At 42.1% G+C, this 16,484-nt stretch overlaps 1 protein-coding gene across 1 annotated transcript in view; it reads left to right on the plus strand.

Annotated features, from left to right (window-relative positions):
• TPGS2 (tubulin polyglutamylase complex subunit 2) overlaps positions 1-16,484 on the plus strand; it is a 66,539-nt gene that overhangs the window by 18,785 nt on the left and 31,270 nt on the right. Inside the window, exon 2 of the mRNA XM_052660457.1 lies at positions 4,421-4,500. Within this exon, the coding sequence (XP_052516417.1) occupies positions 4,421-4,500 (80 nt within the window). The remainder of the gene's footprint in view (positions 1-4,420; positions 4,501-16,484) is intronic.

The following is a 16,484-nucleotide window of genomic DNA, read 5'->3' on the forward strand; positions in this document are numbered from 1 at the left end:
TAAGAGTAGCAAGTGAAACACTCTCTCTCTCCCCCTTCGGATGTCTGTCAGAAGCTTTTTCTGTCCTTTTACACTATAATAAAACTTCTGCCACACAAAAGCTTTGAGTGATCAAGCCTGGTACCTGATCCTGAAGCTAAATCTTCTTCTTCAGAGATCACGAATCCAACATCATTCACTGTTAGCTATCATCTTGGGGGCTCTGCAGATGACACCACCCTTATGGCAGAAAGTGAAGAGGAACTAAAAAGCCTCTTGATGAAAGTAAAAGAGGACAGTAAAAAGGCTGTATTAAAACTCAACATTCAAAAAACTAAAATCATGGCATCTGGTCCTATCACTTCATGGCAAACAGATGGGAAAACAATGGAAACAGTGAGGGACTTTATTTTCCTAGGCTCCAAAATCACTGCAGATGGTGACTGCAGCCTTGAAATTTGTTTTGTTTAACTTTACAATATTGTATTGGTTTTGCCATACATCAAAATGAATCCGCCACGGGTGTACACGTGTCCCCAATCCTGAACCCTCCTCCCTCCTCCCTCCCCATACCATCCCTCTGGGTCATCCCAGTGCACCAGCCCCAAGCATCCAGTATCCTGTATCGAACCTAGACTGGCGATTCGTTTCTTATATGATATTATACATGTTTCAATGCCATTCTCCCAAATCATCCCACCCTCGCCCTCTCCCATAGAGTCTAAAAGACTGTTCTATACATCTGTGTCTCTTTTGCTGTCTCGCATACAGGGTTATCGTTACCATCTTTCTAAATTCCATATATATGCGTTAGTATACTGTATTGGTGTTTTTCTTTCTGCAGCTCCAGTTTCATCTACCTCATTAGAACTTATTCAAATGTATTCTTTTTAATGGCTGAGTAATACTCCATTGTGTATATGTACCACAGCTTTCTTATCCATTCATCTGCTGATGGACATCTAGGTTGCTTCCATGTCCTGGCTATTATAAACAGTGTGCACCCTTGAAATTAAAAGATGACAGCATATTAAAAAGCAGAGACATTACTTTACTGACAAACGTGTGTATAGTCAAAGCTATAGTCATATATGGATGTGAGAGTTGAACCAAAAAGAAAGCTGAGTGCCAAAGAATTGATGCTTTTGAACTGTGGTGTTGGATAAGATTCTTGAAAGTCCCTTGGACAGCAAGGAGATCAAACTAGTCAATCCTAAAGGAAGTCATTCCTGAATATTCATTGGAAGGACTGATGCTGAAGCTGAAGCTCCAATACTTTGGTCACCTGATGCGAAGAACTGACTCATTGGAAAAGACCCTGATGCTTGGAAAGAATGAAGGCAGGAGGAGAAGGGAATGACAGAGGATGAGATGGTTGGATGGCATCACCGACTCAATGAACATGAGTTTGAGCAAGCTCCAGAAGTTGGTGATGGACAGGGAAGCAAAGAGTCAGACACAACTGAGCATCTGAACTGAGTCAGATACTACTTCTCATGTCACATGTTATTAATAATAAACCATACACAACTTGTTATTGCTATTATTTCTAAATAGCCTCATGATTTTTTGGTTATCTGTGTTATTATGATTTATAATAAATATATATTTAGACTTTATCACTGTTTCAGGCACAGAGTTCCTAAAACCCCTGGAATTTCCTAAGTGATAAAAGAAGATGGCTTTTGTTAGTTAGGTGACTGGAAAGCCCTTGGGTAACCTAAAGATGGGGCCAGTTCCCGAGGGAACCAACCAGGATTAAAGGGTTGGAACTTTCACTCCCCCACCTGATTTACATGGAAGGGAGAGAGTCTGGAGGTTGAGTCATTTGCCAATGGCCAGTTATTTAGTCAAGCATGCCTGTGTAATGAAGCCTGCATAAAAAACCAAAATAGTGCAGGGAGTTTCCAGTCTGGTTAACCAGACACTTCCTCATGCCACTGTGCCAGGCCCCAAACTCGACAAGGACAGAAGCCCCTTTGTTCAGGACCCAGCCCTACACATCTTATCTCCCTGTTGATCTGTAATATCCTTTAAAATAAACCAATATTCCAGTGAGTAAATGGGTTTCCTGAGTTCTGTGAGCCCTTGTATCAGACTCATCAAACCCAAGGGAAGGATCATAGGAACTCCTGATTTACAGCCAGTCCGTCAGAAGCACAGATAACAGCCTGGACCTGCAGTTAGCATCGGAAGTAAGGGCAGGCTTGTGGGAATGAGCTCTTAACCTGTGGGATCTGAGGCTTTCTCCTGGTAGAGTCAAGATTGAGTTGAATTGTAAAACACTCAGCTGGTGTCAGAATTGCTTGGTGGTGTGAAGAAAACTTTCCCTCATGTTGGAATTAACTACTAAGGCAATACAGTAGAGAAAACATTAGGCTTGGTACCTGCACCTGTGGTCAGAGATTTAGTTCTGTGAAATAATTAATGTAATATCACTGAACCTGTTTCCTTATCTTTAAAGTAATGATGCCGGCTTCACATGATTGTTGAGTCAGTGAGATAACTTATACCAGTTTCCAGAAATACAGCATTATAGAAATGGAATTTATTGTGTGTCCCTGTCTTCCTCACCCCCAGTACCTCCTCCTTATCAGTGCTGAAGTATTGGATAGCAGAGTCTCTGCAGTGGGTACTTCCTAAGCAACTTGTTACATGAAAGTTTTTAAAGCCAGTGTGTTGACCAGTTGTCCTATCCTGGAGATGTGCAAAGATTAAAAGTGGTATGTTGTCATCTGTACTACATCACAGCATTTCTGTCTGAACCTGTAGCCCTTCCACGTAGGTCTGTCACAGGCTGAAGAATGGTGTGTTTGTGTCTCTCTCAGCCTACTCACTGATAGTGTTGCTGTTGGCTAGGAATACCTGAGGCACTCACCTAGGCCTATACTATTTGGATGAGCCCCACAGACATTTCCCAGACTGAAGCTGATGTAGTGGTTGGACCAAACATTGTGGTTTTTGTTATGACTGAAGATATACCTCAGCAGCAACCATCGGGGAACCTTGAAAAAAATTTTTTTTATTATACACAGGTCCTGGAGGGTACATGGTATCCCCACAGCCACACAACCAGATAGCCGGGAGTGAGTGAACAGACCTGGGTCTTTGCTTTTATTAGGACCCCAGAGTTGTGTATCTAGGGTTTTGCAGGTTTACACTTTATTGGTGGATTTAAAACTTAAGAGGGGGAATTAGGACATCTGAAGGGAAAGGTGGCTCATTCAAGTAGTCAGTTATCCAGGTTACCCAGGGCTTTCTAAAAGGGGAACTTTGTGAGTGGGGGTGGCCTCATTCCTCATCTAGTTGTTTAGTTAGTAACTGTGTCATACAACTGGCAATTTGTCTATTCAAGATGGATGTATTTAAAATGGATGCCTCAGCAAAACTTAGTGTCAGGTACTTACATTATGTGTGTGTCCTCTTGTAGCCCTAGGCATTAGATTGCACTGGGAGTATAGTCAGATGACATCCCTACGTAACCAGCTGTGTTGTGGGCCAAGAATTCTGTATTCTTCGGTCCTACTGTAGGTAGAGTACTGGGCTGCCAAGACTAATTGAAGCCAGACTCTGCATTTGCATAGGATAATTGCTTTAACAGGCTATGCTGGGGGCAAGTAGTGACTTTTGAACATGTTCTTCATTTTTCAACTAGACCCATACTTGGAGTCAGAGGATTGGCTTTGTGGTTTAACCTCTCAACCTCGGTGTCCTTGCTGTAAAATTGAATAATGGCATTTATTATCTACTGTCTTAGTTTTGGTGGAACAGTGCCAAATGAGACCACCCTTAAAGGGATAAAACAGTGTCTTCCACCCTAACCAGTCAGGGGCATAGCAAGGATTCACCCCAGGTCAAATGGCTTGAAACTCATTGGTTTTCTACCACAGTACCATGCTTCCCAACACGTTAGAAAGAACCTTGAACAGAAGGCAGAAGAAAAATTGTGTATATGGTACTTTTTACTTTTCCAAAGTATCTTCATCTCTGTTTCCTCTCTGTTTCTTCATTCCTGTTTTTGCTTCACTTATTGAGGAAGGTATTATTGTAATTCTTGTCTTACTGAATGCAGAAGGAGGTGAGCACTCATCTAAGGTCACACAGCTAGTGAATGCGTAAAGCATGACTAGGATGGTGGAGTCCCAATTTCTTAGCTAGTGTATTGGGCTGTTGCTGCATTCCAAGATTTGACTCTTCTGAAAACTTGAGGAAAACTTTGATACGTGGAAAGGATACTGGCATAATTATCACTAGAAGACTACACGGTCTTAGCTTATGGGACCGACTGCTTTTGAGGGACCAGCTGCTTTTATTACAGGGCTAACAAATGCTCCTCAGAGGGATCTGGTATTCCTAGAGCAGACTTCAACAGTTCATCAACCTTCCTGGTAGGAATATGTGAGATTGGACCAACTACTCTACTCTCTGCTTCCTCTTCCAGAATCATCCCCAGGTGTGACAGAGGTGACCATCATAGAAAAGCCACCTGCTGAACGTCATATGATTTCTTCATGGGAACAAGTAAGTGTCACTCTGTTGAATCCTCACCTCCCAACAAAAAGCGGTCAACTTCAATGCCCCTGAGAAGGAAAGACTGGACAGGAGACTTTCTCTTAGGCCACAGCCACCTTCAAGTTAGAGTTCATCTTTCTCTCTGTTTCTGTTCAGGGCTTTTAACGCTCCCTTCCATTCCATGCCATCTCCCCAACACGGACCATCTCCTCTGAGCCTGTCTTAAGGAGGCAGTGGAACATTCGAAGTTGTATATATACACAGCAAAGCTGAAAATCCAGCAAGGAAAGAAGGAATTAAATATTCATAAGCATGCTGGGCAGAACGTGGTTAAGTGTTGCAGAGAAGTACTAACCAGATTAATAGCAAATGCTTTCCAACCCTCCTCTGAACTTTCATTCATTCATTTATTCAGTAAAAGATTTAAGCTCCTAAAATGGGCCAGGCATTGTGCTTGATGTTGAGTCCTAGAGATTCGGGGGTAATCAATAAAGAACACAATTTCCTACCTCTTGATCTTGTCTGAGACATAGTATAAGTCATCCCAGGTATAATTACAAAGCAGATCAAGCTCTGTGAAAGAGAATTTATGTGAGCATTGTCAGGAGGCCTGACCTAGTCTGGAGGTTGAGGAATATTTTTCCCAAAGAAGTTATGAGAAGTTGTTAACCAGATAGATGAGATATGCGAAGAAGATGCTTTGAGCCTGTGTGAAGGCTTCAAGACAGGAAGGATTACATTTTTGAGAGCATAAAGGGGGTCCATGTGGCTAAAGCACAGGAGAATGAGGGAGGGAGGTAGATAAGGACCAGGACATGCAGGGCTTCTCAGACCATCAGGATTTTGTTCTTTACATTTACCAAGGGAAGCCACTGAAATGTTTTAAGTAGAGAAGTCAGATTTCCGTTTTGGAAAATAACTGTGGCTGAGTAGCAAGCAGCAAATGGATCTGACTAGGGAGCACAAGGTCACCTTGTCACTAAGTGAGTGCTGCTGCCATATCAGGTAAATTATTTCATTTAATCCTCATAATAACCATGGTAAGATCAGTGTCGATATCTCTGTGTAATAAATGAAAAATGTGAGGGTCAGAGAGGTCAAGGAATTTGTCCGGGGCCACATAGCTACCAAGTAGTAGAGCCTGGATTGTCTGCCTCTAAGCACGTGCCCTTTCTGCTCTACCAGACTACCCCTCCTATGGAGGGCAACACTATGGCAGCCTTGCCCTTGCCAACCCGGCAGCCCCCAGGAATGTGGGCATGGTCAGTCCCTGTGAAGAGCTCCCACCCTCCCAGGGCTGAGCAGTGGCTTTACTGGTGTATCAGTAGTTGGTAATTAAGGTTTCTCTCCATGACCTCTGCTGAGCAGCACCTCAGCTCTTAGCATGGACTCACTCAGCTTCTACTCCCATTTTTACTTACAGTACCTAAGAAAAAACTAAATTCCAGAGCAACGTCTACTGTTAAGCTCTTACAAGCTGATGGTGCTGGTACAGCTGTGGCTATGCCAGCCAGGCCTGTAGACTTCGTGGATTACATCCCTTCTTATTCTTAAAAGGTTTGAGTCAGGGCTATAGGGAAAACTGCCTTGGGACTCTGTGAGAATGAGAACCTCAAGTTTTTCTGTCTGCTGAAGAGGAGATTCCTAGCTTAGAAACCCAGGTTCATAGTTCAGGATGTTTTCTGTCTGCTGAAGAGGAGATTCCTACCTTAGAAACCCAGGTTCATAGGTCAGGATGGGAGGATGAGAGGACAGGAGTGCATTTTCTGGGGTGGAACACCATTAAAGCTGCGTCATTATGCCACTTATTTATTGAGGTAGTTTTTGAGGCATAGTCTTCCTGTGTCTTATACTCATTTCCCAGAATTCTCTAATTCTTGGTGCATTTGTTCCAGTTTTACTTATGATATCATGGTTTGTTCATTTGTAGCATGTCTTCCATGACTGCTTTTGATATCCAGTGACACTGAGAACTAATCTGCCTCCTGGACAATGCAACTTTGGGGGCTTCCCATTTAGCTTAGGCTGATATTGAGGAGAATACAGTTGTAGAGCTGGATAAATAGCCATCAGCAGACTGGAAGAATTAAAGGATATGCACGAGAGAAATAGATTTTTAACTAACTGAGACAGCCAATAGAACATTTTCTTCAGACATATTGAGTTGGGGGAAGTTTTGCAGCAACTGCAGCACACAGGCTCAGCAGTTGTGGTTCACAGGCCCAGTTGCTCTGAGGCATGTGGAATCTTCCTAGACCAAGGGTTGAGCCTATGTCCTGTACATTGGCAGGCAGATTCTTAACTACCGGACCACCAGGGAAGTCCCTGGGTGTTTTTGTTGTCATTGTAGTTATTGGGTTGTGTGAGCTCTTTGTATATTTTGGAAATTGAGCCCTTGTTAGTCTCAGCATTTGCAAATATTTTCTCCCAGTTTGTACCTAACTTGTCTTTTCCTTTTGTTTATGGTATTCTTTGCTATGCAAAAGCTTTAATTTTGATTAGGTCTCATTTGTTTATTTTTGCCTTGGGATCCCTCAGAAAACATTGGTATGTTTTATGTCAGAGAATGTTTTGCCTATATTCTCTTCTAGGAGTTTTGTGATGTCATGTCTTATCGTTTTAAGTCATAACCCATTTTGAGTTATTTTTGTGTATGATCTGAGGGTGTGTCCTAACTTCACAGATTTACATGCAGCTGGTTGTTCCACTTCTCCAGTACCGCTTGCTGAAGAGACTGTCTTTCCCCATTTTATATTCTTGCCTCCTTTATTAAAGATTAATTATCTATAGGTGTGCAGTTTATTTCTGGGCTCTCTATTCTATTCCATTGATCCATATGTCTGTCTGTTTTTATACCAGTCTCACACTGCTTTGATTACTATAGCTTTTTAGTATTGTCTGAAGCAAAGAAACAGAGGAAAACAACAGAATGGGAAAGACTACTGATCTCTTCAGGAAAAGTAGAGATACCAAGGGAACATTTCATGCAAAGATGGGCTCGATAAAGTACAGAAATGGTATGGACCCAACGGAAGCAGAATACATCAAGAAGAGGTGGCAAGAATACACAGAAGAACTGTACAAAAAAGATCTTCATGACCCAGATGATCATTATGGTGATTATGATGGCCCTCACCTAGAGCCAGACATCCTGGAATGTGAAGTCAAGTAGGCCTTAGAAACCATCACTACAAACAAAGCTAGTGGAGGTGATGGAATTCCAGTTGAGCTATTTCAAATCCTAAAAGATGATGCTGTGAAAGTGCTGCACTCAATAGGCCAGCAAATTTGGAAAACTCAGCAGTGGCCACAGGACTGGAAAAGGTCAGTTTTCATTCCAATTCCAAAGAAAGGCAATGCCAAAGAATGCTCAAACTACCGCACAATTGCACTCATCTCACACACTAGTAAAGTAATGCTCAAAATTCTCCAAGCCAGGCTTCAGCAATATGTGAACCGTGAACTTCCAGATGTTCAAGCTGGTTTTAGAAAATGCAGAGGAACCAGAGATCAAATTGCCAACATCTGCTGGATCATTGAAAAAGGAAGAGAGTTCCAGAAAACCTTCTATTTCTGCTTTATTGACTATGCCAAAGCCTTTGACTATAAGGATCACAATAAACTGTGGAAAATTCTGAAAGAGATGGGAATACCAGACCACCTGACCTACCTCTTGAGAAACCTATATGCAGGTCAGGAAGCAACAGTTAGAACTAGACATGGAACAACAGACTGGTTCCAAATAGGAAATGGAGTATGTCAAGGCTATATATTGTCCCCCTGCTTATTTAACTTATATGCAAAGTACATCATGAGAAATGCTGGGCTGGAAGAAGCACAAGCTGGAATCAAGATTGCTGGGAGAAATATCAATAACCTCAGATATGCAGATGACACCACCCTTATGGCAGAAAGTGAAGAGGAACTCAAAAGCCTCTTGATGAAAGTGAAAGAAGAGAGTGAAAAAGTTGGCTTAAAGCTCAACATTCAGAAAACGAAGATCATGGCATCCGGTCCCATCACTTCATGGGAAATAGATGGGGAAACAGTGGAAACAGTGTCAGACTTTATTTTTGGGGGGCTCAAAAATCACTGCAGATGGTGATTACAGCGATGAAATTAAAAGACGCTTACTCCTTGGAAGGAAAGTTATGACCAACCTAGATAGCATATTGAAAAGCAGAGATATTACTTTGCCAACAAAGGTCCATCTAGTCAAGGCTATGGTTTTTCCAGTGGTCATGTATGGATGTGACAGTTGGACTGTGAAGAAAGCTGAGGACCGAAGAATTGATGCTTTTGAACTGTGGTGTTGGAGAAGACTCTTGAGAGTCCCTTGGACTGCAAGGAGATCCAACCAGTCCATTCTAAAGGAGATCAGTCCTGGATGTTCTTTGGAAGGACTGATGCTAAAGCTGAAACTCTAATACTTTGGCCACCTGATGTGAAGTTTGGACTCATTGGAAAAGACTCTGATGCTGGAAGAGATTGGGGGCAGGAGGAGAAGGGAATGACAGAGGATGAGATGGCTAGATGGCATCCCCGACTCGATGGACATGAGTTTGAGTGAACTCCAGGAGTTGTTGATGGACAGGGAGGCCTGGTGTGCCGCAATTCATGGGGTCACAAAGAGCCAGACACGACTGAGCGACTGAACTGAACTGAAGTCTAGAAAGGTTATGCCTCTTGCTTTGTTCTTTTCCCCTAGGATTGCTTTGGCAATTCTGAATCTTTTATGGTTCCATATAAATTTTAGAACTATTTGTTCTTGTTCTGTGAAAAACATTTTGGGTAATTTGATAGCAATCAGATTGGATCTGTGGATTGCGCTTGGGTAGTATAGCCATTCTAACCATATTAATTCTTCTAGACCAAGAGTATGGGATAGCTTTCCAGTTTTTTGAATCATCTTCAGTTTCCTTCACTAATATTTTGTAGTTCTCAGCGTATAAGTCTTTCACTTTCTTGATGAGGTTATACCTAAGTTTTTTTTTTTTATGTTACTTTCAAAGGGACTTGTTTACATTTCCTTTTCTGATATTTCATTGTCTGTTTAAAGAAATGCAGCTGATTCCTGTGTCCTGCTACCTTGCTGAATTTATCAATTCTAGTCTTGTTTTGTGTGGTCTTTAGGGTTTTCTGTATATAGTGTCATGCCATCTTCATACAATGACAACTTTATCCCTGTCTTACCAATTTGAAATGGGCTTCCCAGGTGGCACTAGTGGTAAAGAACCCACCTGCCAGCACAAGATGTGAGAGATGCAGGTTCAATCCCTGGGCCAGGAAGATTCCTGGAGGAGGGCATGGCAACCCACTCCAGTATTCTAGCCTGGAGAATCCCATGGACAGAGGAGCCTGGCAGGCTACAGTCCATAGAGTCACACAGAGTCAGACATGACTGAAGTGACTTAGCAAGCGCCAGTTTGAATTTTAACTCTTTCCCGTGTCTGATTGTTCTGGCTAGGACTTATACTGTGTTGACTAGAAGCAGTGAGAATAGGAATCCTTGTCTTCTTCCAGAATTTAGTGGGAATGCTTTCAGGTTTTCAGTGTTGAGTATCGTACTAGCTGTGAGTTTGTCGTAAATAGCTTTTATTATGTTGAAATATGTTCCCACTGTACCCACTTTGGTAAGAATTTTTATCATGAATGGATATTTAATTTCACTGAATGCTTTTTTTCATCTGTTGAGATGACTGTGTGGTTTTTGTCTTATCATCACATTGATTCATTTGCGTATGATGAACCATCCTTGTATGATTTAATCCTTGGATGAACCCAGCTTTGTTGTGGTATATGATCTTTTTTATGTATTACTAGATCTGGTTTGCTAATATTTTGTTGAGCATTTTTACATTTATATTCATGAAAGATATTGGCTTATAATTTTCTCTTCTTTTTGTACTGCCTTTGTCTGGTTTTCATCAGGTGATGGTGACTTCCTAGAATGTCTTTGGAGTGTTCCTACCTCTTCGATCTTTTGGCAGTTTGAGAAATATCTGTGTGAGTTCTTCCTCACATGTTTGGTAAAATTCGCCTGTGAAACTATCTGGCCCTGGACTTTCTTGTAGGGAGTTTTTTTTTGTTTTTTTGTTTTTTTTTTTAATTACAGATTCTATATCACTTCTAGTGATTGGTCTGTTCAAGTTACCTATTTCCTCTTGATTCAGTTTTGGTGGGCTGTGTTTCTAGAAAGTTGTCCATTTCTTCTAGGTTGCCAAATTTGTTGACATATAGTGTTCATATAATTGACATATAGTTGTTCTCTTATAGCTTTTTGTCTTTCTGATGTATCATTTCTTAGTTTGACTATTTGAATCTTCTCTCTTTTCTTCTTGTGAGCCTGGCCAGATATTTGTCAGTTTTGTTTAACCTTTCAGAATACCAGCTCTTTGGCTTCTATTGATTTTTTTTTCTATTGTTCTTTAGCCTCTATTTCCTCTCTGATATTTATTATTTCCTGCCTTCTGGCAACTTTAAGTTTTGTTTGTTCTTCTTTAACTAGTTCTTTTAGGTGGTGGACTAGGTTGTTTAAGATTTTCCTTGTTTCTTAAAGACCTGTATTGATATGAAATTTCCTCTAAGAACTGCTTTTGCTGCATCCCATAGAATTTGTATAGTTGTATTTTCATTGTCATTTGCTTCAAGGTATTTTTAAAAATTTCTTCTTTAATTGTTGACCTGTCGGTTTTTAAATAGCATATTGTTTAGTCTCCGTATAACTTTTTTTCCTCATTTCTTTTTCTGTGGTTGAGTTCTGGTTTCATACCATTGTGGTCAGAAAAGATACTTGAAATAATTTCTATACTCTTAAATTTGTTGAAGCTTCTTTTGTGCCCTAGGGTGTGATCAGTCCTAGAGAATGTTCCATGTGCACTTGAAAAGAATGTATATTCTGTGTTTTTTTTTTAATGTAATGTCCTGGAAATATAAATTAAATCTAACTGTTCTATTTTGTCACTTAGGATCTCTGTTACCTTGTTGATTTTCTGTCTCGAAGATCTGTCCATTGATGTGAGAGGGGTGTTAAAGTTCCATACTATTACTGTATTCCCATCAACTTCTCCCTGTATATCTGTTAGTACTTTTATGTATTTGGGTGCTTCTATATTGGGCGTTTGGGCGCTAAAATTACTGCACATGGTGACTATAGCCATGAAATTAGAAGATGATTGCTTCTTGGCAGGAAAGCTGTGACAAACCTAGACCCTGTGTGACAAGGCAAAGACATCACTTTGCTGACAGAGGTCCATATAGTCAAGGCTGTGGTCTTTGCAGAGGTCATGTACAGACGTGAGAGCGGGACAGTAAAGAAGGCAGAACACTGAGGAATTGATGCGTTCAAACTGTGGTGCTGGAGAAGACTCTTGAGAGTCCCTTGGGCAGCAAGGAGATCAAAACAGTTAATCTTAAAGGAAATCAACCCTGAGTGCTCTTTGGGAGGACTGATGCTGAAGCTGAAGCTCCAATACTTTGGCCACCTGAGGCAAACAGCTGATTCATTCGAAAAGACCCTGATGCTGGGAAGGATTAAAAGCAGAAGAGGGTGACAGAGGATGAGATGGTTGGATGGTGTCACTGATTCATTGGACATGAACTTGGGCAAACTCTGGGAGATGGTGAGGGAGACAGAGAAGCCTGGTGTGCTGCAGTCTGGGGGGATCACGAAGAGTCGGACACAACTTGGCGACTGAGCAGCAGCATCATATTGGGTGTGCAAGGAGTCAGGCACGACTGAGCATGAGCGTACAGTGCATGTGTTGGGTGCACATTTGTAAACGAGTATAATATCCGATCCTTGTATCAATCCTTTTATCTTTACGTAGTGTCTTTCTTTATCTTTCTTTGTAGCCTTTGATCTAAAGTCTATTTTGCCTGATAGGAGTTTTATGACCCTCTTGTAGCTTTCTTGTGATTTCCATTTGCACGAAATGTCTTTTCTCTTCCCCTTACTTCAGTCTGTGTTTGTCCTTTGCCCTAAAGTGAGTCTCTTGTGGACAGCATATTGTTTTTTTATTTAATATGCCACTCTGTGTCTTTTGACTGGAGCATTTAGCCCATTGACATTTAAGATAGTTATTGATAGATATGTTTTTATTGCCATATTAAACCATATTTTCATGTTTTTTTGTTTTATATTTATATTTTCCTGATTTTATATTTCTTTGTCCCTTTCTGTTTTTTCTTTTGTAGTTTTAGGATTTTCTTTTGTTTCACACTTATGTCCTCTTCTCTTTGGTTTTGGGGAATGCATTGTATGTTTTTGCTTTGTAGTTACCCTGTTTTCAAGTTTGTTAACTCCTTCTTGTACTTCCTTGCCTTAGACTTATAGTCATATAGACTCAAACACATTCTTGGAAAAAAAGATCTACATTTTCTTACTCTTATTTCCAACATTTTATGATTTTGATCCTCTTTTACATCTTCATATTCATCATTTTGCTGTTCACTGTCTTTATCACTTTCACAGAAATTTAATTTATTTTTAAAATCAGTGTACTGGCTCTTTCCTTAGATTCTTACTACTTTCTCTATTTAGAGAAAATCTTTTAATATTCCATTTAGGATAGGTTTAGTATTGTTATACTCTTTGAATTTTTGCTTATCTGCAAAATCCTTAATCTCTCTTTCTATTCTAAATGATAATCCTGTTGAGCAGAGGACTCTAGATTGCAGATTTTTCCCTTTCAGGACTTTGAATATATCTTGCGTCACTCCCTTTCGGCCTGCAGCTGTTTCTGTAGAGAAATCAGCCGATAGCCTTATTGGGGTTCCCTCTTCGTTAACTTGTTAACTCTTTGTTTTTCTCTTGCTGCCTTTAGAATTGTCCCTTTAACTTTGGCCATTTTTATATGTCTTGGTGTAGGTCTGTTTGCATTTACCTTGTTTGGGACCCTCTATGCTTCTTGTACCTGGATATTGTTTCCTTCTTTATGTTTGGGATGTTTTCAGTCACAGTTTGTTCAAATGCATCTTCAATCCCCTTTTCTTTATCTCCTCCTTCTGGGATTCCTATTCTATATACATTGGCATGCTCCATATTATCCCATAGGTCTCTCACACTGCTTTCATTTTTTTAAATTTGGCTTTCTGTCTGCTGTTCTGCTTGGTTGATTTCCATTATTCTATCTCCCAGATCATTTATTCATTCTTATGCATTATTCATTCAGCTTTTCATTGCCTTTAGCTCAGCTTTTGTCTCAGTGAGTGAATTTTCTAATTTTTCTTGGCTCCTCCTTATAGTTCCTAGTTTCCTTTTACAGTAATCTGCATTTCTCTCAATAGTCCTTAACTTCTTCAGTATTTTTATTATCTCCTTTTTGAACTCATTGTCTATTAGAATGAAGAGGTCTGTTTCATTGCTTGTTCAAGATCAAGGGGAATTCTCTTGATCTTTTATTCGAGAGTGGTCCTCTACTTCATTTTGCTTATATTTCTCTTGCTATGTGAGTTTAGGAGAAACAATTATCTGTTGTGGTCTTGGAGGGCTATTTTTATGGAGGAGCATCCCTCTGTAGCCTGTGTAGGTTTAATATTTTTTGATGTGAGAGCTGTTTTGGGTGTTGATTCCTGTTGCCTCTTCCCTCAGTGTGTGCTGGCCTCTGTCCCTTTGATAGGAGGAGTGACTGGTGTCGTGGCAGCCAGAGCCTGCCCTGGTTGTTGGTCAGGGCTTCCTCCCTGCTCTGTGGTTGTGCTGCCCTGTGGGAGCTGAGTCTGTTCTCTCGCTGTTGGAGTAGAAGCCCCCAGACCCATTTCTGGGCTTTGGTGGAGGGAGGTGGAATGGGGGCACACACACTGGGAGAAGAGCCGGAGCTGCCCCCCACCCCCCCACCCCCTACCCCCCACCCCTCACCCCCCTCACCCCATGAGTGAGCTATGCTGAGCCAGCTGTCATCTGTTCTGCCACCTTACAAAGTGCTCTGTTGCTGGCACTGCCCTGGGCCCCATCTCAACCTTGGGAATGCCAGCAACCGGCCCTGGTGCCCCCCGGGCATTGTTTCCACAGGACCGCCAGTGCAGATCAACCAGAGTCAGGTCCCAGGACCACATTCATCACTCATCTGGACCACAGCGGGAGCTGCAAAGGCAGCTCAGACCCTGGCCCAGCCCAGTCCCCAAGTGCACGTGCCCCCAAAGCCCTTGACTGCTGAGGCCACACCCGTTCCAGCCATGGACACACCCAGTGTCTACTCTGAGGTCCTACAGGCGCTGAATTTACAAAGCCAGTGGCAGAGGTGTAAGATTGCGGCTTACACAATCTAAGTAGGCTTAGATTTCAGCCCTACTTCCCTAGTTGCATGGCTTCTGAGGCTCAGCTATGGTTTTAGCCCCACCTCTGCAAGTGGGCAATCTGCTGACATTTACTCCCACCACCCCCAAAATGGTGACTGATCCACAAGAGCTTTTGGAGACAGGAGCCCCTTAGGCAGCATCTGGAAAGACATGTTCTCACAGGGCCCACAGAAGCAGGGCCAGTACACAGAGAAAGAGGCTATGATGTCAGCCTCGCCCCCCACTTCATGCTCCACTTAACAGTGGTGCTTTGCTTCTGTTGCCCACCTGGGTTTCTTCCGTGAACACCCGCGGCTGCAGCTACACCACGCTCCAGCCCTTTCAGGCTATCTCTGCACAGCCAACAGCAGTCCCCTTCCCGCCTCCGTTCTCTGCCCCCCAAGTTCCAGTGCCAGCCCCACTCACGCCAGCAGACCTGCATCTCAGGCTGGGACGCACAGGGCAGTGGCGCAGCCCTCTGCAAGCCTTTCTCTGTGCTGCCTGTCACAGCCTGATTGCTGGGTTCCCCTCTGAGCCTCTGAAGCTCGCTCTCTGTCCCAGCTCCTCTCCCTGCTGCTTAAGTGGCTTCACCCTGTGGGAACATTTCCTCTTCCCCCTCAACACTCCCCCTGCTAGGGGTGCAGGTCCCATCCTGCTCCCTCTTCTCTTTTCTTTTTTCTTACCCAGTTACATGGGGCTCTTTCATGTCCTCTCAGGGGTTTGAGGTCTTCTGGTAGTGTTCAGCAGGGGTTCTGTGAGAACTGTTCCATTTGTAGTTGTATTTTTGATGTACTTGTGGGAGGAGGTGAGTTCCACATCCTTTTACTCTGCCGTCTTGTTTGGAGTTAGTGTTATAGAAAGATTCATCCACTTCTAATATTTCATGATCCTTTGCTGCAAATGGAGGAAGAAAAGGTTAAAAAAAAGCTTAAATGGCTATTTATATCTGCTGCAATCTCCTAAAATTAGAAAAAAAAAAATAGACAACCTCTTTTTATTTTAATGCATTTCACCATTTTTTTGTTGTTGTTCTTTAAACAACAGTTTCAGTCTGCTTGGTTTTGTGCAGTTTCATGATTCACGTTCCCTTTGCCTGCGACCTGCCTTTTATAATGATGGTAGTTAGTGAAATGTCTGCACCAAGTTTTTCATCTTTTGCGCACTGTGAAGGCATCTGCCTCTTAATTCTCATAGCATCCCAGGGTCAGGAGAGTTCTGTTTTTAAACATTTCAGTGACATTTCATAGTTCCAGAGTACAGTACAATTCTTGATTGGTTAGACTGTTCAATTTCCAGATAAAAATTCAATTTACTAATGGTGAAACTATGGCCCAGGAGACCAAACAGTTTGCCAGAACATCATCCCCTCTCTTTTTAGCCTCACTTTTTCTAAAGTCTTCAGGGTGGATTCTGAACCTTCTTGCAGATGTGTCCCTCACATGCCCCTGCTCTGAATGCATTGTAAGCATCCCAGATGGGAGAGAGCAGCCTGCGACACCTTGTCACCATGGTCCCTCACACTGAGCGCTCACTCTGCCCCCATAGTTCTTCTGTGACAGATAAGTCCCCCTTCTGCTCTCCAGTGCCTCCCTTCCTCCGTCCAGACCAGCAGCTGCCTGAGAGGGTCTTCCCCACCTCTTCAAAACTAAGAACAAAAATAAAACTTTCAACCTTACATGTATTTTGAGAGGGAGACTGACGGTTGTGTGGAGAAAGAG

The sequence above is a fragment of the Budorcas taxicolor genome, chromosome 22, assembly GCF_023091745.1.
Source record: "Budorcas taxicolor isolate Tak-1 chromosome 22, Takin1.1, whole genome shotgun sequence".
NCBI classification, from domain to species: Eukaryota; Metazoa; Chordata; class Mammalia; order Artiodactyla; family Bovidae; genus Budorcas; species Budorcas taxicolor.